Source organism: Poecile atricapillus, chromosome 14 (genome assembly GCF_030490865.1).
Source record: "Poecile atricapillus isolate bPoeAtr1 chromosome 14, bPoeAtr1.hap1, whole genome shotgun sequence".
In the NCBI taxonomy this organism is placed as follows: domain Eukaryota; kingdom Metazoa; phylum Chordata; class Aves; order Passeriformes; family Paridae; genus Poecile; species Poecile atricapillus.
In genome coordinates, this window is record NC_081262.1 from 16565357 (window position 1) to 16592225 (window position 26869).

General features: G+C 58.9%; 5 protein-coding genes across 19 annotated transcripts in view; 2 read left to right on the forward strand and 3 right to left on the reverse strand.

The window, feature by feature from the left end:
- The window catches only part of TNRC6A (trinucleotide repeat containing adaptor 6A), a 43728-nt gene extending 43324 nt beyond the window's left edge, over positions 1-404 (forward strand). For all 11 annotated transcript variants that reach the window (XM_058850173.1, XM_058850174.1, XM_058850178.1 and 8 more), the window contains one exon: positions 1-404. This exon is cut by the window's left edge and continues 2338 nt beyond it. The gene's annotated coding sequence lies outside the window, so the exon portion shown is untranslated.
- LOC131584755 (mucin-1-like) overlaps positions 1-7064 on the reverse strand; it is an 8749-nt gene extending 1685 nt beyond the window's left edge. The window contains exons 1-11 of the mRNA XM_058850183.1: positions 6892-7064; positions 5888-6007; positions 4064-5794; positions 3814-3926; positions 3683-3741; positions 3417-3574; positions 3165-3327; positions 2904-3095; positions 1368-1583; positions 653-806; positions 1-507 (exon numbers count right to left, since the gene is read on the reverse strand). The exon at positions 1-507 is cut by the window's left edge and continues 1685 nt beyond it. Coding sequence (XP_058706166.1) covers positions 433-507; positions 653-806; positions 1368-1583; positions 2904-3095; positions 3165-3327; positions 3417-3574; positions 3683-3741; positions 3814-3926; positions 4064-5794; positions 5888-6007; positions 6892-6958 — 3048 coding nt within the window. The 5' untranslated portion in view covers positions 6959-7064 and the 3' untranslated portion in view covers positions 1-432. The remainder of the gene's footprint in view (positions 508-652; positions 807-1367; positions 1584-2903; positions 3096-3164; positions 3328-3416; positions 3575-3682; positions 3742-3813; positions 3927-4063; positions 5795-5887; positions 6008-6891) is intronic.
- Positions 7065-8118: 1054 nt separating this feature from the next.
- Positions 8119-11499, reverse strand: NDUFAB1 (NADH:ubiquinone oxidoreductase subunit AB1). The gene is made up of 4 exons (XM_058849992.1): positions 11218-11499; positions 11029-11116; positions 8951-9057; positions 8119-8289 (listed from the first exon to the last, which is right to left on the reverse strand). Exons 1-3 carry the CDS (start codon positions 11461-11463, stop codon positions 8966-8968), a joined length of 426 nt encoding a protein of 141 aa, XP_058705975.1. The 5' UTR covers positions 11464-11499; the 3' UTR covers positions 8119-8289; positions 8951-8965.
- A 1231-nt stretch (positions 11500-12730) lies between these two features.
- PALB2 (partner and localizer of BRCA2) lies at positions 12731-22155 on the reverse strand. 5 transcript variants are annotated; one of them, XM_058849314.1, is made up of 14 exons: positions 22012-22155; positions 21868-21927; positions 21716-21773; positions 20575-20598; positions 18607-20460; positions 17146-17945; positions 16834-16917; positions 16550-16711; positions 16078-16163; positions 15654-15815; positions 15391-15507; positions 14989-15076; positions 13844-13992; positions 12731-13016 (listed from the first exon to the last, which is right to left on the reverse strand). In XM_058849314.1, the coding sequence occupies exons 1-14, from the start codon at positions 22153-22155 to the stop codon at positions 12785-12787; spliced, it is 4020 nt and encodes a 1339-aa protein (XP_058705297.1). In that variant the 3' UTR covers positions 12731-12784. The 5 variants fall into 5 exon arrangements, with proteins under 5 accessions (XP_058705297.1, XP_058705296.1, XP_058705298.1 ...); XM_058849313.1 differs by having other exon boundaries at positions 21686-21773; XM_058849315.1 differs by lacking the exon at positions 20575-20598.
- DCTN5 (dynactin subunit 5) lies at positions 22087-26654 on the forward strand. Its single transcript, XM_058849319.1, has 7 exons — positions 22087-22201; positions 22320-22388; positions 22740-22858; positions 23275-23386; positions 24007-24109; positions 24332-24423; positions 26310-26654. The coding sequence occupies exons 1-7, from the start codon at positions 22154-22156 to the stop codon at positions 26328-26330; spliced, it is 564 nt and encodes a 187-aa protein (XP_058705302.1). The 5' UTR covers positions 22087-22153; the 3' UTR covers positions 26331-26654.
- The last annotated feature ends 215 nt before the right edge of the window (positions 26655-26869 follow it).

Consider the following 26869-nt stretch of genomic DNA (forward strand, 5'->3'; position numbering starts at 1 on the left):
ATTGACATGAATGGTGATGAACGACGCAGCAGCGCTTTGGTGTATCTCCCTGCGGCGTGGCTGAGCTCGTCCTGCCGCGGGGCAGCGCCGGCGCGGCCCGAGCGCGATCTGCCCTCCGGAGCCGCCAGCCTTCCTGCCCAGCCTGCCCCTGTAAGTCCTGACCTGGTGGATGCCAGCACTGTGTGTCCTGACACCTCTCTGTATCTGCCTGCTCTGGAGTCCGCAGTCCCAGCCAGAGCGTGCGAGGCGCGGACAGGAACCGGGGCAGGGGCTGGCCGGGCCCCCGCCCCGCTGGGACTGACATCACTGACATCACACCCGTGTTGATTGTATCGTCCAAGTGTGTGGAATTCCTTCACTGAGCTCGTTACGTGGAAATAAAATGTGGTTGGTTTTAAAGCTGATCCTCGTTGCTGTCCGTTGTCCGTGGCCTCAGGCCGTCCAGCTCCGCTCCAGGGTGCCCAGCTCCAGCCCCTCGCAGAACGACTGCGGCCAGCGGGCCTTGCGCTGCACAGAGACAATTTGTGCCCTCGGGGAGCTGCTGGCCCCAGCCAGGGACGGCTCCCAGCGCTTCCCTGGAGTCACCCTGCCGGGATGGGGGGCACAGGGCACCTGCACCCCCTGCCAGCCCTTCCCCGAGCCCCTGGCTCACCGGTCGCTGCCTGGAGAGCTGGTGGAGGAGAGGGAAGGGAGCCCACTGGATGGGCTCCATGGGCCAGCTGGACACGGAGATGTCGCTGGCTTTCCCCGAGTCCACCATAGGGTCATTCATGCTGCTGGAGCTGGTGTCCCAGTCGTAATGGAAACTGGGAAAAGAATCCATGGGCAGTCAAGAGAAGGGGATAGGAGTCAGGCTGGTGCAGGAGAGGAACCCTCTGCTGTGCCCCGGCGGTGATGAAGTTGGGACAGTGCCAAGCTCAGGCCCCGGAGCTGAGGGAGCCCCCGGAGCTGTGGCTTTGCTCCTGATCCTCCCACGGCTGGGGGTGTTCCTGCCCGTCCTGCCCTTTGCCAGTAGAGCTGGAAACTTCCAGGGCTTTTTCCATGGACACCCCTGGAAGCTGATTTGATTTTCCCGTGGGCACACAGAGCCACCCTTTCCTGCAGATGAGAACTCTCCTCCCTTACAGCAGTGCCTGCTCCTCCCGTGGGTGAAAATAAAATAAACTGGGTGCTGCCCCATGGACTCCAGGAGCTGGGGGGCTGCCAGAGCTCCCGGCACTGCCGTGGTGGAGCAGACACAGGCTGTGCAGGGCTGCAAACACGGTTCCAGGGCTCCGTGTGCCCCAAAGCCCTGCCCAGAGTCACCAGAGCCCCCCGAGCAAGCCCCGGGCCCGGCCCTGCTCCATGGGCTGGGAGAGGGTCCCTACCTGGGCTGGCACTGCGGGTGGGCGCAGGGCACCGGGCCCCGCTTGGCACCGTTGGTGACAGCAGAGTCCCCCTGGCAGCCGCTGTCCAGGACCCGGAGCTGCAGCAGCTCCTCAGAGTTGCTGAAGGCCGGGTTGTCCAGCGAGCTGGCCGAGGGCAGCCCCGAGCCGGACCAGTACTGGGCAGAGACATCGTCCAGGCGGCAGAAACGGCGATAGCTGCGGGCAGGACGGGCACGTGGCCAGGTGTGAGGCACACACAGGTACACACAGGTACACACAGGTACAGGTACACACAGATACACACAGATACACACAGGTACACACAGGTACACACAGGTACACACAGGTACAGGTACACACAGGTACACACAGGTACAGGTACACACAGGTACAGGTACACACAGGTACAGGTACACACAGGTACACACAGGTACACACACAGATACACACAGGTACACACAGATACACACAGGTACACACACAGATACAGGTACACACAGATACACACAGGTACACACAGGTACAGGTACAGGTACAGGTACACACAGGTACACACAGGTACAGGTACAGGTACACACAGGTACACACAGGTACACACACAGATACACACAGATACACACACAGGTACAGGTACACACACACAGGTACACACAGGTACACACACAGATACAGGTACACACACAGGTACACACACACAGGTACAGGTACACACACACAGGTACACACAGGTACACACAGATACACACAGGTACACACACACAGGTACAGGTACACACAGGTACACACACAGGTACAGGTACACACAGGTACACACACAGATACACACAGGTACACACACACCGGTACAGGTACACACAGGTACACACAGGTACACACAGATACACACAGGTACACACAGGTACACACACACAGGTACAGGTACACACACAGGTACACACACACAGGTACACACACACAGGTACACACACACAGGTACACACACACACAGGTACAGGTACACACACACACAGATACACACAGATACACACACACAGGTACAGGTACACACACAGGTACACACACACAGGTACACAGATACACACACACGTGCTCATCAGCACATGTCACACATCAGCACAGCAGCACAGCCCTTCAGTGGCACACAGCCCCGGTCCCCAGCAGGCCCTTCTGGCTGCACCCCACGCCCCGTGCCCGGGAGCATCCCCTGGCACCCCGCACACACCCGGGGGGCCGGGGGGCACTGCCATGGCTCTGGGAGCAGCCGCTCCTGGGCCCCGCAGCTGCAGCCCCAGCCCCGCACATCCCACCGCCGCTATCCCAGCGGTGCTTTCCTCTGCACAGCCCAGCCCCAGCCCCGCACATCCCACCGCCGCCATCCCAGCGGTGTTTTCCTCTGCACAGCTCAGCCCCAGCCCCGCACATCCCACCGTGGCTTTCCCTGCTGCCCCTCGCCCCCGTAGCCCAGCAGAGGCAGGAGTCCCCACTCTCCCGGAGCCCACAGCCCCCAGGCCGGCCCGCAGGGCTCCGTGCTCCCACCTGCTGCGGCTCTGCTCGGCCCTGGCCTCCAGCAGCAGCGCCTTGAAGCGGCGGACGGCGAGGACGGCGAGGACGGCGCCCAGGAGGAGGATGCTGAGCAGGACCCCGGCCGCCGTGCCCAGCAGGCCCTGCTGTGTCACCCGGTAGTCACAGCGCAGCCCCACGAACCAGAAATCGCTGCCCACGGGGCACCTGCACCGAGGGGTCCATCAGCGCCAGGGGCCGGTACCCGGCAGCCCGGGCTGTCCCCGGGGCACTCACCGGCAGCGGGGCTGCTGGTCCCGGCCGTGGGAGCAGATGCCGTGGTTCTTGCAGTAGTCACGGTGGCACAGGGAGGTGCAGGTCGCGTTCCCGTCCGCCCTGGCCACGCAGGCGAAGCCGGCCGGGCAGGCGAGGAGCAGAGCGCAGGGGTCCAGCGGCAGCGCTGCGGGGACGGGGCCCAGCCGTGTCACCCCTCCCTGCCGAGCGTGTCCCCACCCTGTCCCCGGCCCCGCGGGACGGCCCCGCACTCACCCAGAGCCTCGTGGCGCAGGACGGGGGCCGTGCCCACCGCCAGCCCCGGCCGGGCACCGGCAGAGCCCAGCGCGGCCCCGAGGAGCCGCTCCAGCCCCGGCAGCGGCAGCTGCTCCGCCGCGAAGAGCGCATCGTAGCGCAGCACCACGCTGCCCTCCCTGCGGGGACAGCACCGCACCCCGGCACTGCTGCGGCCCCGCAGCGTGCGACAGTCCCCGAACCCCCGCCGGGAGCGCCACACGCTGCGGGGCTGTGCCACCACCCACCTGATCCCTGTCACCTCCAGCCGCAGGAACCCGGGCACCGATGTGAAGAGGGGAGTCACCTGCACAGGTGGTGGGAGCTGAGCGCGATGGCCCCGGTCCCGGCCCCGGTCCCGGTCCCGGCCCGCACTCACCGTCCGGTTGAAGCTGTGCAGCAGCTCCTGGCGCTCGTGGGACCCGGGGTCCTGCAGGGCCGGGACGAACCCCATGTCCAGCACCAGCTCACAGGGGATGCGCAGGAGGGATTCTGCAGGAGGAGATGGGGACCAGCAGGTCATGACCCCCCCCAGGGGCCACCGCCACGACCCCCCCATGCTGGTGGCCCCCAGGGCTTCTCCCCCTCCTGCCGTGCCCCAGCAGAGGATCCCGAAACCTCAGACTCACCTCTCAGGAGTGGGGGCTGATCTTCCACGATGAACACCTGGGGGGCCCTGCCCACCCCAGCCAGTGTCACCTGCGGGGTGTGAGTGTCTGCCATCCCTCCGGGGCTGCTCGATGGCCGGGCCAGGTCTGTGTCCACAGCAGCTGGAGAGGACCCAGGGCCCCCACCATGGGACCCTGTGGGCTGCTGGGGAGGCCCGGGCACCACAGAGGGCACATGAGTTGGGGACCCCCGTGTCAGCCCCACCTCATCCCTCTGCAGTACGGCAGCACGCGGCTCAGCTCTGACCGTCCCCATCTCCCCGAGCTCTTCTGGGCTGCTGGCAGTTGTGATGGTGGCAGTGACACCGGTGGTGGCGGTGACGCCAGTAGCAGTGGTCAGTCCCAGGGAAGACGCAGGCTGGGAAGATGCAGGCTGGGACAAAGTTGGCTGCTGGGAAGGCCCAGCTGCTGAGGGGGGGGCCAGGCTGCCCACCCCCAGCTGGGTCCCCCCCAGCGATGGAGGGTTCTGAGCAGGACCCACCCTCGAGCTGGAATGGGGCAGCTCTGGGGAGGGGTCTCGCAGGGTGGTGCCCACAGCGGGGCTGAATCCCAGGGCCCCCCAGGCAGTGCCGGGGGAAGGCAGCAGGGTCACTGCAGAGCCACTGGCTGGGACAGGCTGTGGGGACAGGGGGATATGGGAGGATCCAGGACTGGCCTGTGTCACCTGAGCCACAGCGGTGCTGCCAGGGGACAGGGGGACAGGGAGCTGCCCTGGGATGGCTGCCGGGCTCAGGGGGATGTGACTGTGCTCAGGGGGAACCTCTCTGTCAGGTGGCCCCAAGACCCCAGTGGTCAGCTCCGGGGCTCCTCCCTGGCCAGGAGATGTCACCCCTGGGGTGCTGGCCATGGTGGTGGGGAGGGGCAGACCTGAGCCCCTGCGTGTGGCAGGCAGCAAGGCTGGGCCTGTCCCCACGGCTGGCCGGGCTGTGCTGGCAAAAGGGCCCCCACCAGGCCCAAGGGACAGTGCAGAGGGGCGAGGGGCAGAGAGGGGACCCTCCTGTGGGTGGGAAGCAAAGCCCTGGCCTCCTGACAGCCCTGGCAGCTCCCAGTGTGTCTCCTGCAGTGTCCCTGTGGGGGTCAGTAGCCTCTGCAGCCCCCCAGCAAAGGGTGATGTCCCTGTTGTCCCTGGTGCTGAGCTGGCAGTGGCCAGCACGGTGCTCGGGTGGGTCCCTGGGCTGCTGTCACCCAGCTGGGGAATGTCATTCTGGCTCTGCACGAGGGCTGTCCCGATGGCCCTCCATCCCCTCAGGGTGCTGCTGGACCTCCACTGTCCCCTGGCAGAACCTGCCACTGTCACAGAGGGTGGTGAATGCGAAAGCGTCCCCTGCGCTGTCGTGGCACCTTCTGCTGTCCCATGTCCTGCAGGGTCAGTGCCCGGGGGGTGCGCGGTTCCAGGACCTGTCTCTGCCTCCCCAGGGGCTGCACTGGTCACCCCCAGAGCGGCAGGGGACAGCAGCTCCCTGCCTGCAGAGACCGCGGGCCCCCGGGGCTGGGGGCTTGTCCCACCCCGCACCGCCGGCCCTGTCCCCTCCCTGCCCAGCCCGGGGGTTCTGGGGCTCTCCTGCGGCCTGGAGCTCTCGGCTGTCCCCGCGGGGGTCCCAGGGAAGGGCAGCAGCTCAGCCTCTGTCCACAGCTGCCCCCCGGGCTCTGGTGTGGGCGCCTGGCCGGTGCCGGCTCCGCGCTGCGGGCGATCTGCGGGCAGAGGCAGAGCGGGGACACTGAGCGGGCCCCACCGCACGGGGCTGGCACTCGGTGCCACCGGGGGCTCGGGAGGGAGGGCTGTACCTGTCCGGCAGCGCTCCCCCGCCGCCGGGCCCAGCTGGGCGCAGGGGTCGGCAGCGCTCAGAGCGGAGCCCGTCCCGCTGCCCAGAGCGGGGCAAAGCCGAGCGCAGCATTCCACGAGCACTGGGAGAGGGAAAGGAGCAGCGTGCACCAGTGCTGGGCATCGAGCATCCTGCGCCAGCACCGGGCACCGACCCCGCAGCTACCGCTGGGGTGGGGGTCTCCTTCTCCCTTCTGTCAACCGTGGGTGGCTGTGCTGAAGGGATGCTCCGGAACAACACAAACCCAGCTGGGGACCACCTGCCCTAATCCCGAAGAACGGTGCCGAGTCCTGCCCCAGCAGCTCACTCTGTCCGTGCTGGGAGCCCCCGGCTCACCCAGAGCCCGACCACCCTCGGGCACAGCCGCCACGGGCCAGCAGCGGCTCCGCGGGCAGGGCACGACCCCAGCGCCCGAGCAGTGCCCCGGGCAGAGCCTCCGGGGCCCCCGGCGGCTTCTCTCCATGTCCAGGGATAGCGGGTGGTGACCGCCCGAGAGGGGCCGGGACTGCACGGGGCCACCACGAGCCCAGCGGGCCCCGCTGTCCCCAGCGCCTCACCGGGGCTCCCGCAGGGGCAGCCACGGAGTCACCCGGGCTGGTGGCACAGCTGGGCACGGAATGGCCAGAGCTGGGCACGGAATGGCCAGAGCCGGGCACGGAATGGCCAGAGCCGGGCACGGAATGGCCACGGCACGCGGCCGGCGTGCCCGCCCCGCTGCCCGCTCGCCCCGCGGCTGGGCCCACTCTGGGCAGGTCCCAGCGACACCGAGCAGCAGCCACCGCCCCCAGCCCCAGCGCCATCGGGGACACGGACCCGCCCGGTGCCGGTACCGGCCCCGCCGCCGCCGCAAAGCGCCGGGATGCACCGGCCCTGCCGCCGCCGCCCCCCGAGCGCAGCATCCCCCGCCCAGGGAGCGGCGGGGCCGGGGACCCTTCCCGGCTGTGCCCCCCTCCCCGCCCCGCTCACCTGCGGCCGCCAGGAGCCGGGGCAGCGGCGGGCGGGCCCGGGGCAGCGGCAGCCGCGGCCGCTCCATGGCGCGGTGCGGGCGGCTCTGCCGGTGGCGGCAGGAAACCCCCGCCCGCTCCCGCTGCGGCGGGGCGGAGGCGCAGGGAACCGCAGCCCCCGGCCCGGGCCCGCCCCACGGCACCAGCACCGGCACCAGCACCGGCACCGGCACCGGCACCGGGCCCGGAGCTCCCTCCCTCCCTCCCTCCGGGCCGGGCGGACCGGGCTCGGCAGCGGGACCCACCCCGGGACACTCGGCTCAGCTCGGGGCCGCCGCCCGCGGGACTCGGGGCACTCACAGCTCCTGCCTGTCCCCCTCCCACCGCTTCATCCCGGGACACTGCTCTGCCCCGGCTGTCCCCACGCTGTGAGCCGTGCCAGGCCAAAGGCTCCCCCAGGACACCGGTGTCAGCTCTGGCTCAGTCCCTCATCTCAGCCCTCAGGGTCACCACAGCCAGCAGAACCCAGCGACCACTCCCCACCATCAGACATTCTGTGTCCACACCACGGGGAAACCAGCACGGACACAGCAGCCAAACCCAGTGTCCCCAGCTCTGCTCTGCAGCTGCTCAGAAAATGTCTCAGGGCTCAGCCAGGCTGTGGAGCCACAGGGAGAACTTTGCAAGGGCACAGTGAGCGCAACACTTGTGCCCTGGAGCAGAGGGTCACTGGTCTGCCAGGGATCTCAGTGAAGTGCAGCTCCTGAGAACAGCCCACCACAACACAGCAGCACTGCAGCCTCTGCTCCATTTTCCTTCCTTACCTCCCCCATTGCCAGAGAATCTGTTATCCACTGACACCTCCCTGGCTCCCAGCCTGGCAGTGCTGCTGTGATATGTCAGTGTTTCTCCACTCTGAGGAAAAAGCTGTGCAGTGCTCAGAAATAACCCGTTCCTGCCTCGTGAGGGTTAAAGCAAGGCTCCCGTGCTGAGATGAACTGGGTGTACAGGAACAGTGATGTGAATTTGCTGTTCAGCAGCAGGAAAATCATCCCCCCACCTTATTTTCCATTAGGAAAGCAGAAGCCTTTCACACAGAACTTGTTTTCACCAGCAGTGATGAAATAAACAGTTACAAGCATGCAGGGCAGAGCCAAATCTCGGGGCAGGGTCCCCAGAGTGTCCTTCACTCCCCAACACCACCACCAGGATCCACCCAGTGTGAGAGACAGAACAGCCACCACCAGAATGGTCTTAACTCTTTATTCCTGTTTTTTTCTTGTTTTTAAAGGACAACACATTCAGACAGTTTTAAATACAACATCCACGTGCAGCTTCCCAACGAAGGCCTCAGTGGGACAGCGTGTGCGCTCCCATCCATCCCTGCCGGCACCAGCCCAGTCCTGGTGTGGGACAACTCCTGGCAAAACAAAATCCACACATTAAAACATCTCATTGAGCATTCACAGGTACAGCAGTGGGTCAGGACATGCTGAGCGCTGAACACAGGCACAGAAGGAGCCCCCAGTTCTCCCCAGAGGCCACAGCTCCCACCCTGGCCCTGGGCAGAGAAGGGTCGCAGCCCCCCTGCCCCAGGGAGCTGGGGGGAAGCCTGGAGCCACACAGGAACAGGCAAGAATGCAGATCAGTGCTGCAGGCTGGCCTGAGGCCACCTCATTTCCCCTGCAGCCCTCCCTGGTCGCTCCTATAACCCTTTCCTGCCCATTTCCTTCCCGGCTGTGGCGGAGGAAACGGCAGCGGCGGCAGGGGCTGAGGTGCCCCCGCACGCCCTGCACAGGCCCCAGGGGCACGGGGAGATGGGGGCCGTGGCTGAGACAAATTTGCCACCCTCTGCTGCCCCAGGAACAGCCAAGTGCTGGATATGCCAGGCAAGAGGAGAGGCTGAGCCCCACGTTCTCTCTCCAGCTGCAGGTGCCCCAGGAAAACACCCCCACCCTCAGGAAAACACAGCCCACTCGCCCTCCCTGCTGCTGCCAGCTCCCTCCGAGCTGCCCCACATCTCCCTGCTCTGCCCCAGCCTGGTGTGTGCCCAGGCACCCTCAGAGCACCCCTGAACTCACCTCTGAGGAGCTGCTTCACTCATAAATATCCTTCTTATCTGCGATGTAATCTACAATCTCCTGTGGGCACATCAGCTTCTCTGCATCTCCGTCAGGAATTTCAAATCCTGCAAGAAAGGAAGGGCACATGCTCAGCCCAAAACCAATGGAAGTGGGAGCTGGGCGAGGCAGGGATGGCTGCTGGCTCAGGGGACAGGCAGACAGCCAGAGCTGCATCACTGCACTGCCCAAAGTGACACCACTTCCACACAGGGGACACGGCAGGCACAGCAGGGCCACTGCCCCCTGTGCCTCGTTAAAGCCACCAGTGCCTTCCCAGAGACCCCCAGACCCCGATGTGTGGCAGGGGGACCCCAGACCCCGATGTGTGGCAGGGGTCCCCAGACCCCGATGTGTGGCAGGGGGTCCCCAGACCCCGATGTGTGGCAGGGGGACCCCAGACCCCGATGTGTGGCAGGGGGACCCCAGACCCCGATGTGTGGCAGGGGGACCCCAGACCCCGATGTGTGGCAGGGGGACCCCAGACCCCGATGTGTGGCAGGGGGACCCCAGACCCCGATGTGTGGCAGGGGGACGCTCCTGGACCTCCAGGCAGCACCTGAAGCCCCTCAGGCCGGGTGTGCTGTCATGTACTTGCATGGAGCAAACACCAGGACAGGGCACTAGGGCTCTTGGTGGTGGAACTGGTCAGAAACAGCCCAGAAATGTCTTTTCTTTTTTAGCATTTCCTGGCCACACTCACAGTTCACTTGGGGATTACAGACACGCTGCCAGAAAAGGCTCTGAGAGTGAAACATCCACCTTGGGCTTAGACAGTGACCAAACCCCAGGGACATCTATGGGCCAAGGTGACATTTAGGTACCTACTCCAGAATTCATGAGCTTTAGAGGGAAGCATGAAGAAGTCCAAGGGAAGTAAAAAGAATATAAACCAATAAGGAGAAAACACCTTTTTTTTTTTATCTAGTACAATTAAGGATAAAAAAAATTCTGGTGAGCAAGAACAACCTGAACTGTCTGGGATTTTTGATCTGCAGTGCCAAGCTCAGCACCCACTGCTCCCCTTCCTCTCTCCCTGAGGGGTGGGAGAGAATTCATGCTTCCAAACGGGCTGAGCTCTGGAACAGAGGGCCACATTCCCGACTCCCAGGGGTGCCCAGCTCACTGCTGGCTCTGGAGGTTCACCCTGCTCCTGGGATGGCTCTGGAGGTTCACCCTGCTCCTGGGGATGGCTCTGGAGGTTCACCCTGCTCCTGGGATGGCTCTGGAGGTTCACCCTGCTCCTGGGATGGCTCTGGAGGTTCACCCTGCTCCAGGGATCTCTCTGGAGGTTCACCCTGCTCCTGGGATGTCTCTGGAGGTTCACCCTGCTCCTGGGATCTCTCTGGAGGTTCACCCTGCTCCTGGGATGGCTCTGGAGGTTCACCCTGCTCCTGGGGATCTCTCTGGAGGTTCACCCTGATCCCGGGATCTCTCTGGAGGTTCACCCTGCTCCCATGGATTACTCTGGAGGTTCACCCTGCTCCTGGGATTACTCTGGAGGTTCACCCTGCTCCTGGGATCTCTCTGGAGGTTCACTCTGCTCCTGGGGATGGCTCTGGAGGTTCACCCTGCTCCCAGGGATTTCTCTGGAGGTTCACCCTGCTCCTGGGATCTCTCTGGAGGTTCACCCTGCTCCTGGGGATTTCTCTGGAGGTTCACCCTGCTCCCATGGATTTCTCTGGAGGTTCACCCTGCTCCCAGGGATGTCTCTGGAGGTTCACCCTGCTCCCATGGATTTCTCTGGAGGTTCACCCTGCTCCCAGGGATTACTCTGGAGGTTCACCCTGCTCCTGGGGATCTCTCTGGAGGTTCACTCTGCTCCTGGGGATTTCTCTGGAGGTTCACCCTGCTCCTGGGGACAGCTCTGGAGGTTCACCCTGCTCCCATGGATTACCCTGGAGGTTCACCCTGCTCCCAGGGATTACTCTGGAGGTTCACCCTGCTCCGGGGATGTCTCTGTGCGTCTCTCCCTGCCCCACACGGCACAGGCCAGCGCTGTCCCGGCCCGGTCCCCCCGGCAGCCCCGGCGGCGTTACCGAACTCGTCCTCCATGGCCATGATGATCTCCACTTGGTCCAGGCTGTCCAGGCCCAGGTCCTTCATGAAGTGGGACTCGGCTGTGAGCTGGGGGAGGACACGGCGGTCAGCGGGACACGGGCACGGCCGTGCCGGGCCGGCAGCTCCCGTTCCAGCGGAGCCCCGCCGCCTCCCCCCGTCCCGCTCACCTTCTCGGGGTCGATCTTATCGTAGAGCTTGAGCACGTACAGCACCCGGTCCTTGATGTCGGCCAAGGTCAGCGGCGGCAGCTCGGAGAAGGCGCGGCAGAGCGGCGCGGCCAGGCGGGGCAGGCGGAGCAGCGCGGGGCGGCCCGGCGGGGCGGGCGGCAGGCGGCGGAGCGAGCGGAGAGCGGCGGGGCGGGCGGGCAGCGGCCGCAGGCGGCGGGCGCAGGACGAGAGGACACGGGCCGCCATCGTCACTGTCCCGGCGGGCCCCGCGCGGCGGCACCGCCCGCTGCAGCGCCCTCTGCCGGCCGGCGGCCGCAGCGCCCCGGGCCGCGACCCGGCTGTGATCCGAGCTGTGATCCGAGCTGCGATCCCGGCTGTACCGGGCTGTGATCCCGGGCTGTGATCCCGGCTGTACCGGGCTGTACCGGGCCGCGACCCGGCTGTGATCCGAGCTGCGATCCCGGGCAGCGATCCCGGGCAGCGATCCCGGGCTGTGATCCGGCTGTACCGGGCTGTACCGGGCTGTACCGGGCTGTGATCCGAGCTGCGATCCCGGGCAGCGACCCGGCTGTGATCCGGGCTGTACCGGGCTGTGATCCGAGCTGCGATCCCGGGCAGCGATCCCGGCTGTACCGGGCTGTGATCCCGGGCTGTGATCTGGGCTGTGATCTCGGCTGTACCGGGCTGTACCGGGCTGTGATCCGGTCTGTGATCCCGGGCTGTGATCCCGGGCCGCGACCCGGCTGTGATCCGAGCTGCGATCCCGGGCAGCGATCCCGGGCTGTGATCCCGGCTGTACCGGGCTGTACCGGGCTGTACCGGGCTGTGATCCCGGCTGTGATCCCGGGCTGTGATCCCGGGTTGTGATCCGGGCTGTACCGGGCTGTGATCCCGGCTGTGATCCGGGCTGTGATCCCGGCTGTACCGGGCTGTGATCCCGGGCCGTGATCCCGGTCCTCCGGTTCGGGATCACCTCAGTGCGGGAGACTCCAGCCCCTCTCTGGTGTCTGTTCCAGGGCTCGGTCACTGCACAGAAGTTCTGCCTCATGTCCAGATGGACCTTCCCATGCCCACAGCCTCTCTTATGGCTCAGCACCACCGAGAAGAGCCCAATCCATCTCCTTGGCACCCCCTTTAGATATTTACACACTTTGGAAGGCCCTCCCAGGTGTGTCTCCTCTTGAGGCTGAACAGCCCCAGCTCCCTCAGCCTCTCCTCATCAGGGAGATGCTCCAGTCCCTTCATCATTTCCACAGCCTCTGCTGGAGCTCTGGGAGCTCCATGTCCCTCCTGTCCGGAGCAGCCCAGAGCTGGACACAGCACTCCAGATACGCCCCACAGGGCTGAGCAGAGGGGAAGGATCCCCTCCATGACCTGCTGGAAATGCTCTTGCTGGTGCACCCTGGACACCATGGTCCTCCTTGGCCCCGGGGACACACTGCTGGCCAGGGACAGCCAGGTGTCCATGAGAGCCCCCAGGTCCTCCCCGTACAGCAGCGACAGGACACGGGCTGGTTCCAAAGGCAGCACGTTTAATGGCAGCGCACACAGCCACGGTCAGGCTCCGTCAGGCGGCTCCGGGCTCGGGGGGCCGGTACCGGTACAGGCGCACGGTCCCGGTGCGGCTCCCGGCCAGCAGCCCGGCCCCGCCGGCGGCCCAGCGAGCCAGTGCCCAGCGCCCCGCAGGGCCCGCGGGCAGCACCGCCGTGCAGCGGCCCCGCAGCAGGTCCCACACGGCCACGGCGCCCGACGTCAGCACGGCGGCTCCCGCGGTGTCCCACACGTCACCCTCCAGGTACCTGCGGGGACACGGGGGTCAGCAGGCGGCAGGGGATGTGCAGAAACAGCCTGGCAGCGTCTGCTCAACTAGCTCAGGGCTCAGTTAAAGATTAATAGCGACTGCAGGCAGGCTGCAGTCCAGACTCTTCCTCCAGTGCAACTGGGAAGGGAGGAGGCCAAGGAAATCCTCCTGGAGACTCAGAACATACTTGAAACAGGTGTACTCTTTAAAAAGTGGTACTCTTAAAAAAAAACCCTGCAAGTGTTCAAGACCAGGCTGGACAGGGCTTGGAACAACCTGGTCTAGTGGAAGGTGTCCCTGCCTGGGGAAGGGGGTGGGACTGGATGGTCTTTAAGGTCCCTTCCAACCCAAACCATGCTGTGATTCCATGACTGTTCAGTAACCAAGACCTTGGTCCACCACTATTCCCACACATCCATCACATTTCCTGTGTAAGGACACTGCAGGGCTGACCCTGGAGATGCCCCAAAATGCAGGACACGGGAAGGAAAAGGCTGTGTGCCTGCAGCCAGCTGCCCCACACAAACCTGGCAGCATGGAATGCTGCAGGCACAGCGGTTCAGCCCAGGAAGCCAGGGACACAGCCCCAGCCCCTGGGGGACACAGCCAGAGGCCCAAGCCCAGCCCGGTGTCCCCGCGGTGACGGTGACAGGGCGAGGGGTCAGCACACAGCCTGCTGTGGGAAGAGGGCAGGAAGCAGCCCCCGGACACACGGCAGCGCCGGCTGCAGCCCCTTATCACCAGGGAGACAGCGACTGGATCCCTGCCAGAGCCACCCCGCTGCTCAGGGGCTCTCCCAAAGCCAGCCCAGCCCCAGGGACTCACCTGCCTGCACGGCCCGGGGGGAGGCACGAGAACATCAGCCCCGCGCTCCGGCCCGTGCGGGGGTTGAAGGCCACCAAACGGAACGCTGGGCTTCCACAGGACTCGCTCTCTTTGGCATGAGGGTGGCTTAAAACAACAAACAGAAGGCCCTGATACAGAAGGAAAATATATCACTAAAAACAACAGCAGGAGGGGAAAAAAAACAAAATAATTTTCCAAAAATTAATTGCTACACTCTCTCTAATCACAGCCCCGTGAACAGTGATGCATTATTTTTACTGAAGAAAACAGAAATGGTTTACTTTCCTTATCAAATTAGATAAAAGCAAAAGCAGCTGCTGGCTGATAAGGGCTGATGCAACACAGCCGAGTGACAGCTCAGTGACCCAAGGGATTTATGAATTTCTCTTCCTGTTTCAAAAAGCTAAACCTGCCATAGGATGAGGTGACACTTCAAAACACAAAAGAAGTAAAATTTCTGGGTCACATTTTAATCCCTACAAGCTTAAAATGTAACAAGAATTCCATGGAAAGGAGCACAACTGAAAACAGTAGCTCCCAGAACAGCCACATACCAGTATGAAATATCCTGGGATGGATAATCTGAGGAAGACTCCAGAGAGTCTGACTCAAGGCACCATTATTGGACAAGACATTCTTGTCCCAAAAGGTTACATGCTCCCTGAAAACAATCAAATCCTTGATAAACCACAAAAATCCACTGGGAATAACAGCACAGGTAGAAGCATGTGGGGAAAGATGATTAGTGTGAATGTTGGTTTTACACAGCTCATTCCCTTGGGCACGTATGTCCAGAGGAACCATTCCCAACAGGTTTCTAATGCTGGCAGCCTCCACATGTGACATGGAAGAGACTGGGCAGGCACCAGGCCTGGGCCACAGCACTTCTGCTTCCCACACACAGCATGCTGCAGCTTTGGAATGCACCAGGATGCATTGCTCCCGCTTTATTAGCACTCTGCAGAAAGGCAGGAGCTGAAGCAACCAGTGTGGGCTATTTATTTCTCCTGGTAACCTGTTTACCCTTCAATTATCTGCAGTGTATTCTCTAGAAACCTCAATCCTTTATATCCCCATGCCAGTGAGTGCAGCCCAAGCAGGAACTGTGGATTTTGTGTACGTACAGAGTCAGAATACGCTCGATGGCAGATGGAAGCTGGGTAGGAATAACCAACGTGCATCTTCCTCAGGAGCTGACCTGTTTTCAGATTCCTGCAGTTGGTGAAAACACAAATTCTGACGCATTTCTAATCAGTTACACCCCTATGCAGGACGGACATGGGTTTGGTTCCACATGAAGCAAACCGAGCCAACAGACAGGAAGGGTGTAGCGAGGATGATACAAAAGCAATGGAATTACAGCAGCACAGCCCATTCCCTGGCTGTGTGACTGTGGTGCCACACTGCAGCCCCTCTGACAATCACCATTTCACTGTGGGTCAGCAGCCAGCCAGCACCCCTGTACAACCCTGCAGCTAATGAAACTGCTCCAATCCCTGAATTTGTGCGGCAGAGGAAACACTCACCAAACCACAACGCTGTTCCCTGCAGTGGTGCCCACCAAGGCCTCTCTCATCCCTTCCACTTCAGCAAAGGCTGTAACAGTTTCTTCAGGGGGCATCAGAGTCTGCCTGTCCTTGCACCTAAAGGGAGACCAGCACAGAGAAGAGCAGGTAAAACAAAAAGTTCTGCAAGAGGAACATGACACTGCTCTACATCCAACGTGTTTCCTCACTTTTATCACACCCACCACATGGAGAGCACTCCAAAGCAGCACCTCCAGACTCACCCCCCTGTCTCTGAGAGAAAAATCATCTCCAGTTGCTGCTCCTGCATGGTCCTGCTGCTGCTCACCAGCCTCCGGTCCTTTAGCCCAACAACTGCTTTTATGTTCCCAGTTTTCACTAGGGAGTGCCTGAATGAGTCAGTCTCAGAAGAATAAAGTAAGAGCCTAAATCAAGAGACAAGCACACCGTGACAGGAGGAAGCCATGCAGTGGCATACACAGATCAGCCTGTGTTCAGTCTGCCACTCTGAGGTGAATAAACAGGCCTTTATAGCTGATTTTTTAGAAATCCCTTCCATATTTTCCAACTGTTAAAACAACTGAGAAAGTGCCTCATAGGTAAAAAGATAATTTCAAACACTTCTCATAAGGACTTGAGCTGCAACTACTCAGGGTGTAAAGCACTAGTAAGAAATAAATACAAAACCTTATTTCTCCAATCTCCAGCTCTCCCAGTGCTACACATACAAGGTTACAGGTGTCTGGCAGAGGAACAATCTGGATTACAGGAATCTGGGACAAGAAATCAAGAATTCAGTGTCACCCACAGTATCCCTTTGACTTTGCTCTCATTTTCTAGAATGTTTCAAGTAAAATGATGTGGAGCAGAACTGATTTTCAGACCCTTCTCAAGAAGCACACTTAAATGAACAGCTGAACTCTCTGCTGACTGGTTGCCTAATTAAACAATCCCTGTTGATGCAAGAGACAAGACGTGTCTCCAGGGACTGTAAGGGGAAAAAGCACAAGTGAAGTGCAGCTGCCATTCTGTGCATGGGGTATTAAATTCCAGCAGGTAACACGTAACCATACAAGCTACAAGCTCCTTGGAACTTGGGAACTAACACATGGGGCAAGGAAAGTGCCCTTAATTCTAGGAGTAAGGAGTGTGCTCATACCTCTGTGAGGTGCCAGGTGTAGACCTTTCCCCAGCAGTCGGGTGCCAGGGGCTCCCAGAGGGCCACGGCGCTCTCGGAGGCAGTGACCACTCGCAGCTCCCTGCGGCCAGCTGCTGCCCACCACACCGTGCTCACATCCACGGCACACGAGCATGAGGAATCCTGCCCAACACAAACCACTGCTGCCTTTCCTCTGATAGACAACATCACCTGTTGCATTTTTGTTAAACTCGGTCTTGTAGAGCTGAGGCTGCCACGGTAACAATTCCCTGCTGTTCTCTCACCTTCAGCTCTGACACAAACTGCAAGCTCTCTTCTCTGGGGCCATCCAGCAGCACTGGAGTCAACTGTTCTGCTACATCTTTTTTCTGCATGAACGAACGAAAGAATGAGGATAATTCAACTTTGAAATTATATTCAGCACTCACAAGAATGAGAATTGTTGCATATTCTCTGTCACTCATGCAGATACTGCATGCCACTGCTATAATTCATGCAAAGAGAACTCTTCCCTGAAGTCATACAGGGCTCTGGAAAAAGGATTTGCCCACAAAACCACTGGCTTAGTATCCTTCACAAAGATCTCTGCTTGTTACCTGTTCAGGTGAAGCTCTGCAGGATTCCTGCTCTTTGTTCTCTGACTGCTGATGCTTCTCCAAGGACACAGTCTCATCAGATGTATTCTCAGGACCCCTTTCAGCTGCTGAAGGAGCTGTTGTACCGTGCTCCTCCTGGCTTGTGGCAGCCCCTGAAGCACAGCTGTCGGGGTGCAGTGGCACAGCAGGGTCTCTGTGTGCCACATCCCCCAGGACCAGGGCAGCTGCCCCTCTGGGGGAAGATGGGGTTGCTGGCAAGGCAGGTACAGATGTGTCAGGGAAGACCTCACTGTGCACTGAAGGTAAAACACCTGGGGTTGCACCCACAGCAGGAAAAACAGAGGAGGAAATCTGAGACTCAGGGTGAGCAGGAGCCTCAGCTAAGACAGTCCCCATGGGAGTAAATAGCAATTCATGGGTGGAAAGCTCCTTCTTGGAAGTCAGGCTTTCCATGCAAGGAAGTTCAGGCAATCCAAGTTTGGAAGGCAAAATCAAATTACTCCTGAGACTTTTTTCTTTTGGCTTTGTTTGTGCATCTGGTGTGTCCTCCGGAGCCACACCATCCCCAGACACAAAATCCTCCAAGTCATTCACAGGGCAAGATTTCAATTTCTCTAGTTTCAGCACTCCAAATTCCTCATTTGGTAGGTGGAAGTCCCTGATGCCCAGCTTAGGGATCAGCCACTGGAGGCTGCGGAAGGAGAAGAGGGAGCCACGAGTGCTGGGGTCCAGAGCAGGGAGCTCGAGGGCAGCAGGACCCTGTGAACCCACGGGACAGCTGCGTCCTCTGCTGCTGCCATCTAAACACAAGAGTACAAGACAGATCATCACATCATAAAACAACCAGCAACTTGCCTTTTCACAATCTCTCATGAAGGGTGTCTTTTAAAAAAAACCAAAACATCATATTCATCTTAACACAGGGAAGAGGCACTTTTCTGGAAAGACACTACACTCTGCAGTATCTCTGTATCTTTGGATCAAGCCTTTGGCTCAAAGACCACCACCAAAGCCTGACAGATATGCTTGAGTGCCCAGCCAATTTGGTTTATTGGTTTTCTCCCAGCACTTTCTCTTTTCACAATATTCACAGACCCTCAGAAAGGAGAAAATAATCATTAGCATGTAGACATAGCTGGAGGAAAAGACAAACATCCATTTGCTAGCAAACCAGCCCTAGTGTTCACAACCTTCACTCCAACAGCAAGGGCAGCTCAGTAAGCTCCCAGCCCTGCTCCTCCTCTGTTCATTACCTGCAGAAGTTTCTGCAATTGTTCAAGGAACATGGGCAATTATCCATTTTAAAAAAATAAATCTAATTTTTAAAAGAATAATAGTTAACCCCTATTGTATTTTCTTGCATAAACACAGCAGGGTGTGAACAGCAGGGTCTGCATTCACAGGGATGTTCCCTGCTGTGGGGAATGGGGCATTTTGGGGAGTTTATTTGTGAGGAAGTACCTGCTGAGCCTGTCTGGGCCCCGTGTCTCGCAGAGCAGCGCAGGGAGCGGCGCACAGGGACACTGACCACAGGGTCACCGGCTCCTCGCTGCCTCGTCACACGCTGCTGCCCTGGATGTTTATCTCCCTGACACACAGGAGCATTGGCTTCCACATCTCCCACAGGGCTGGCCAAAGTGTCACTGCCCGGGCTCAGGGAATCGCTGCTGTGGCGGGGATTTTGGACCCGCTCTAACAAAGCCTTATGGCATCTGCCTGGCGCTTGGCTCCTGCCCACAGGAGGATCAGGACCTGCTGGCTGTGCAGCTCCAGTCACTCCTGCAGAGCCCAGTGCTGCAGCACCAGACAACCTCCTCTCATCTGAGGATGACCTCTCAAGGTTAGCATCACAGTTTTCCTTTTCACTCTGGTTCTCAATTGAGAGCAGAGCACTGCTCTCGCTGGCCACTGTGGGATCCTGACTCTCTATAAGCTCTTGTGACACTGGATGCATGGGGGCTTTGCAGGCAGATTTTCTTCTTCCCTTCTGTTTCCTCTGGGGTTGTCTTTGCTCTTGCCTTGTGCTAGTGATGCTTTTCTGAGAAATGGATTCAAGAGAAGTGCTGCTGCTGCTGCTGCTGGACGCAGGAAGAGATTTCTGAGAACTACTTGAGCTTGCTTGATTGTTTTCTGCCCCTAGAAAAGGGAAGGGAACAACCCCTGGCTCCAAATCATCCTCAGCTCTCTCTTGGGAGGGCTGATTGGGCTTTGCATCTTTCTGCTTGCATTTACTCCGCTGACCTTTCTTGCTCCTGCCCAGCTGGCTGAGGATCACAGCCTCCAGGTCCACCTTCCTCTGGCAATTGGACATGCGGCGTGTTGTCCTGACGTAGTACTCAACAGGGAAGAGCAGCCCTTCAACCACCGTGCAGGAGCTCAGCGTGCCCTCAGGAGCTGCTGCCTTGTCAGGAGGAAGCCCTGATTGAATTTCAAGCTGTTGATTCTCCAAGAATTCTTCAGCATTGTCCAGAGCATTAGCTGCAGGACAGGGATTTAAGGTATTAGTGTCACTTTGATGTCCTTTGTGGTTCTTGCTCTCCTCGGTTATGGTGTTACTTCTGCTGTCAGGCAATATTTCGTTTTCTGACATTAAATCCAGGAGCCCACGTAATTCTCCCTGATCTTCACACAAACTCTGAACCTCTGCCTGTTTTATTATACTGGGGGGTTCTTCTCTGCCATCACCTCTGGGGTCAGGTAAAACAGAGGCTCCATGCTGTGAACACGGTTCACATCTCTCAGGTGTGGCCACAGCCCTTGAGGACTCAGGCTGCCAGATGTCGCTGCTGTCCCTCATGTGGGGATGTGGGGCACGTGGGGATCCAGATGCTGCATCAGGAGTGAAAATGTTTCTTTCTCCCTGCACAAGCACCACCCCAGGTGCCCTTTGAGCAGGTTCCTCAGTGTGCGAGAGGCTGCTGCGCCTGAACACTGGTGACTGAAGCTCCTCTGCACTGGCAATTTGATTTTTCATCATTTCACCAGCACTGATTAGATGCACACCATGCACTGATTCCCTTTCCTTTGATTCCAGAGCCCTCGTCCGTCTCCGCAGCTTCATCATTCCTCGGGAGGTTTGGGGCTTTTTCTCCACAGGGGCAGGCCTGGTGATCCCACAGCACGGGTTTTCCTGGCTGGCCTGAAAGCTTTCTGCCTGGGAGCTGTCCTGTGGGCTAACCTCATCACTGGAGAGTTCTGGAACATGCTTAACTGTGACAGATGTTGTCTTCTCCGTGTCAGCATCAGAGCAGGTTTTAGTCTCTACCTGAGAGGGCCCACCTCTGTCAGCACTAGGACATGTATTATCTCTTAAACCTGGGGGGAAAAATGTGTGAAGTAACACGTGTGAAGTACTCCTAAAGTCCTGTCCAACAAAAACACCACATGGTAAAATTAGGCTTTGTTAGCAGGGAAAGATGGGGATCTTACAGTCAGGGTCGGAGTGCTGCAGACCTGGTGAGGAGGAAAGCAGAGCAGACGTTACTGCAGACCACAGCTCAGCCCAGGGCAAGTGTGGGGTGTGGGGGCAGCACATGTGGCCTCAGCGGCCGAGGGGACAGCGGGGCCCGGAGTGAGGGTCAGCAGGGCCGGGTGCATCCTCAGCAGATCCCTCCATGGGGACACTCAGGGGCAACAGCAGCCACTGCGTCCCCAGTGCTCCCACCGCCCTGTCCTGGGGAGCTGCCTGTGGCTCCCACCCGGGACATCCCATTCCCTCATCTCCCACCTTGAGCATCCCGTTCCCTCATCTCCCACCTGGGACATCCCATTCCCCCATCTCCCACCTTGAGCATCCCATTCCCTCATCTCCCACCTGCGACATCCCGTTCCCTCATCTCCCACCTTGAGCATCCCATTCCCCCATCTCCCACCCGTGACATCCCATTCCCCCATCTCCCACCTGGGACATCCCATTCCCCCATCTCCCACCCAGGACATCCCATTCCCCCATCTCCCACCTGGGACATCCCATTCCCTCATCTCCCACCTTGAGCATCCCATTCCCCCATCTCCCACCCGCGACATCCCATTCCCTCATCTCCCACCTGGGACATCCCGTTCCCTCATCTCCCACCCGGGACATCCTATTCCCTCATCTCCCACCTGGCACATCCCGTTCCCTCATCTCCCACCTGGGACATCCCATTCCCTCATCTCCCACCTGGCACATCCCGTTCCCTCATCTCCCACCTGGGACATCCCGTTCCCCCATCTCCCACCTGGGACATCCCGTTCCCTCATCTCCCACCTGGGACATCCCGTTCCCTCATCTCCCACCTGGCACATCCCGTTCTCCCCTTCTCCCACCTGGGACATCCCGTTCCCTCATCTCCCACCTTGAGCATCCCATTCCCTCATCTCCCACCTGGGACATCCCGTTCCCTCATCTCCCACCCGGGACATCCCATTCCCTCATCTCCCACCTGGGACATCCCGTTCCCTCATCTCCCACCTTGAGCATCCCGTTCCCTCATCTCCCACCTGGCACATCCCGTTCCCTCATCTCCCACCCGCGACATCCCGTTCCCTCATCTCCCACCTTGGGCATCCCGTTCTCCCCATCTCCCACCTGTGGGGCTCCGCTCCCTCCGGCCGTGGTTCCTGGCTCTCTCGGCTCGCCGCGCCCGCTGCGGACACACAAGACCCCGGCGGGGCTGGGAGCGGCTCGCGGTGCCCCGGTGCCCCCGCCCGGCCCGGCCCGGCCCGGCCCGGCCCGCTCACCCGCAGCCGGATCACGGTCTCGCTGTACTCCCGCCTCAGCAGCGCCAGCTTCTCCCGCAGCTGCAAGAGACACCCGTGGGGCTGGCACCGGGACGGGACCAGCACCGGGACGGGACCGGCACCGGGAAGGGACCAGCCCCGCACCTTCTCCTTGTCGGCGCCGCTGAGGGCCGCCCCTGCCGGCGGGGCCGCCATGGCAACCGGGGCCGGGCCGGGCGCGGCGGAGGTGACGCGGCGGAAGCGGGGCCGAACGGGGCCGGGCCGGGCGGGGCCGGGCGGAGCGGCCATGGAGCTCGGCGAGATGCTCTACAACAAGTCCGAGTACATCGAGACGGTGCGGGGCGGCGGGGAGCGGGGGGCCGGGGGGAGCGGGGGGCCGTGGGGCCGGGCCGGGCTCGCCGGGGCGCTGCGGGGCCCGGGACACCCGCCGTGACCGCCCGTTCTCCCCGCAGGCCTCAGGCAACAAGGTGAGCCGGCAGTCCGTGCTGTGCGGCAGCCAGAACATCGTCCTCAACGGCAAGGTGAGCGCCGGGCCGCGGCTGCCGTGTCCCCGGGCGGTGCCCCGTGCCCTGCCCGCGGTACCCGGCGCTGCCGTCCCGCAGCATCACTGACCGCTGCCTTCATCCCCGGAGCAGCACCGTTCTGCTCTCTGCCTGAGCCTGGCTCTGTAATGCTCGCTGGCACGACCAGGAGCGCAACTGCTGGTACCAACCTCCTGTACCTTTGCTTTGTTGTCACTTTTCTTTTGACTGAAAGAATCCTCCCTAAGTAAGATAATCTTGTGGAGGTGACCAGACCTCGGCATGAGTTTGTGTAGTAACTGCCAGCACAGGTAGCAAAGGGAGCGGGTTTACCTGTCTGTCCTTCTGCAGACAATAGTGATGAACGACTGCATCATCCGTGGTGACCTGGCGAACGTGCGGGTGGGACGGCACTGCGTGGTCAAGAGTCGCAGCGTCATCAGGCCCCCCTTCAAGAAGTTCAGTAAAGGGTAAGGGGCTTCTTCCTTTAGGGAGATACCTAAAAAATCTGTCAACTTGACGGAGTCTTGTGTTCTGAGAACTCTGTTCGTTTTGCAGCACTTAGCAGAAATGCATCTATCAAACCTGCTTTTCCCTCAGATGCTGAGCTGTGCCTTGAGGGCTGGTGTTCCCATCAGAGTGTTGGATGGAAAGGGATAGATTAAAATAGCAAAGTGAAGAGCATGTTTCACTTTTGTGTGTTTATTCACAACATCTTCCTTCTCTTTTGGGCCGTCCTTTAGAGAGGAGAAATCCAGAATCTGTTCTGTCTCCCTTAGCACCGGATCCACGTGTGTTAATCCATCTGGAGACAGGAGACTCTACAGGGTGATTTTGGGTCCAAGTGTCAGTTTGTTTGTTGGACACAAATACTCTCCTGTTGCAGGGTGGCTTTCTTCCCTCTGCACATTGGTGACCATGTCTTCATAGAAGAGGACTGCGTTGTCAACGCGGCCCAGATCGGCTCCTATGTGCACATAGGCAAGAACTGTGTCATTGTGAGTGCCATTTCTGTATTTTCTGTAAACTCCTGGCTGCTGCTGAGGCCTTGTGACAGCAGGTGAGCGGTGTCTGTACCAGCTGGCTGGAGCAGGATCACCTCTCTGCTCTTCCTTGCTGCTCCTCTTCCTTCTCTGCAGGAAGCTGAGCCTTCAGCTTTACTTTTCTGAGGACAGCTGCTGCTGGCTGGAAAATCCATCCCAGCAGTGTTGTCCCTGTGGCTAGTGGGATTGCCTGGGGAAGGCAGCCTGGCCACAGAGTACAAGTGGAATTGTGTTTCTGTGTAAATAAGACCAAACAGTCAAGGCTACTGTGTGCTGAGGTAGAGAAGGCCTTGCTGGTACTGCTTGACTTGGGTTTTTGGTGCCAGTTTGAACATTGACATGTTAATGTGCAGTTGTACCTGTGCTAGTTGAAAGCAAGCAGACATTTTTCCTCAAAAAGAAATGTTAATTCTGTTGGGAGGAGCATTCAATCAGGGTAAAGATTTATTTCTGTGATCTCTTATAAAGGATATGTTTTGAGCAATTAATCTTCTTGAGGTTTAGGTAACATATCAGTAAGAAAATCTCATGTTTATAGTGTTGTAAATATAAACTTTTCCTGTTCTCTGTTTTAGGGACGTAGATGTGTTTTGAAAGACTGCTGCAAAATCTTAGACAACACAGTACTTCCTCCTGAAACCGTAGTTCCACCTTTCACTGTCTTCTCGGGCTGCCCAGGTATGCTCCCTCTATCTTGCCTTGCACAAAAGTGCAGATAACATGGATATTCTTGTTTTAAATGGGATTTCTATAACAAAGGTGCCCGTTAGCATTTAGTGCCCAAAAGTAAAGGTATCAGGCACTTGGTGCACTGAAAAGTACCAGTTTTAACTTGTGAAACTCCCTGTTTTAGTGCCTGGTACACGATGACTGATGGCCATACCGTTGTTCTTCTTCCAGGACTCTTCTCCGGGGAGCTCCCGGAATGCACCCAGGAACTCATGATTGACGTTACCAAGAGCTATTACCAGAAGTTCTTGCCACTCACTCAGGTCTAGTAGCCCATTTCCCACGTTTCAGGCACACAGGAGCATTCTGGGGTGGGGAGAGGGGTTTTGTCCAGTGAGGCCAGAGCTCTCCTGAGCACTCCTGTGCGTGTGCCTCAGCCTGGCCAAGCAGTCCCTTGTGAAAGCTGCTGTGTCCTGTTCAGCCTTTGTATGCTCATCCAGTGTACTCCATTCCACGTTGTCTGAATTGTGCCACTGAATGTTCTGGAGCTGGGAAAGCTGAAACACCTGCCTTGGGGCAGCAGCTGGGGAATGAGGCAGAGCTGACACATGCTCTGCAGCCTCAGCCTGTCTGCTCAGCTCTGTCCTAACCCAAAGCTAGGCTAAGGTTTGCTAGGAGCAGATTCCATCCCAGCAGGGCTGTTCTGGCTGTGCTGTGGGCACTTACCAGGGTTCATTGGACCCAGACCTTTCTTTTAGCACAATACTTGCTGCCCATGGGCCTGCAGGCTGAGCTGTGTGGCCTCTTCCTTTCCTCCTTGGGATTCTCTTCAGGGGTTCATCACCCTGCTGTAGCTTTTAGGGGTTTTAGCTGACACTGACACCTGTCTTTCTGTGCTTGACAGGATGTTTCTTAGCTTTTAGCTCCTGAAGCACACTGACCTCAGTCCTGTGCTCTCAGCCCTCAGGGCTAGTGTTCTTGGGGTCAGTGCCACTTCCTGAAGATCACAGACCATAAAGAGCTAAAGGCCTTTGAAAAGAGGATTGCCATGTCACTCAGAGAATTCAGTGCAGCAGAAAGTGGGTTATTAAAAATGAGAGAATGCTGCAGCTGTGCCCATTTATTACCCAGAGTCTGTATTTGCAGAAAGCTCTTTGGTGCTTTTCTGAATTACGAAACTTAAGAATGACAGTCAAACTTCTTAGAAAGAGTGAAGATTTCATTTTGAACACGTAGTAGAGCAGGAATAGTTCTTGCTGAGAGCAGCTCTGAAAGTTGGAGTCGTCTGATGCTTGTGTACCTGAGTACAGACAACTGGCTGCCTGCTCTAGCTGTGCTCTGTTAAAGCTTAGCATAGTCCTGCTCTAGGTTTAAACTGGGGCTCCTGCATGTTGTAGTGTAGCAGCTGGGGCCAGGACACGTATTAGGTGTGTGGTAGGTGTGTGGCTGTGGATGAGCAGCCCTGGAGCCTCAGCTGATCTGTGTAGCAAATGCTGATACACCTTAATAGCAAATAGTTGTATGAGTACTAACTGTGTAGTAGCTGCTGTACATCACATGTAAAACCACTGACTGGTTTGTATTTTTACTGTACATAAATTAAAGCCTCTTCAGTTGTTCAAGTGACTCGTGACTCTTCAAACCAAACTAGATTGAGGTTCCTGCTGTGCCTGGGCATGAACCACAGTTGTTCTATGAGTGCTACAGGCTATTCTGGCTGTCCTGTGCATTAGAAAAGTGCAGTACAGTGTGAAACAGCTGCTTCTTCCCTCTGAGGGGCCGGAGAGGCCTCCTCTGTCACAGACTTGACAGGTTTGTGGTTTCTTGTGAGATTTCCTGCAAGTCAGGAGTTCAGAGCACTGCTTTGCTCCAGGGTGTCTCAGCAGTGTCTGGCAGGAGTGGGGTGTCTGTGCTGTGTTGCTGTGTTGTCTCCTCCAAGTTTTAACACCACATTGTGCGTTTCACTGGGATCGCTTGATCAGCAGCCACAGCAGCAGGGAGAGGAGTGGGAGGAGGGATATGAGCTTGGGAGTGGGGTAGCAGCTGGAAAAGTCTGAGTGATGAATTTCCACAACCACCTGAGAGCAGAGCTGTAATGCATGAAGGGATATGTCACTGCAATTACTTGTTTCTTGGCCTGCTCTTCCTTCTCGCTGTCTGAGCTGACTCTTCTGCCTTAATTAAAACCTCTTTTGTTGTCTCTGTTAAGGTGGCCTCTGCCAGGGCCTAAAACCAAGCCACCACTGAAGATCCCTAACACCCAGCATTGTTAACATTCCTTACACTGGCCACTTTCTCCTCCTGCCTCTGAAGCATCCCTCTGACCTGGGCTCACCTCTCCGCCGCTGCCAGTTCTGGGAAGATGGAGTGTCAGTGGCTGCAGCGTGGGGAGTCCCAGCTCTGCAGGCAGCCTGCCGTCCAGCGTGCTGCAGCAAAATGACACAGGAGGCTGTGCCTGTAGCCAGAGGAGCTGCAGGAGTGGGGAAGTGTATCCTACAGGGAGGGGAATGCCTTCTGTCAGGAATCTTGTACAAACACTGAGCACTTCTACCCCAAGTTGAATGCTGTGTTGCTTCATTGATCCCCTGTGTGCTTTGCTGCGTGTTGCTGACCAGGGTGTGCTGCTGGCTTTGAGGATGCTCAGGGTCCCTGGGAGCACATCCCTGCCTGCCTGTGCCGCTGGGCCAGCTGCTGATGGCTCGGTGTGAGGAGTGAGGGGCTGTGTGGGAAGGTCTCGGGGAGAGACCGTGTGGGACCATGCCTGCTCTG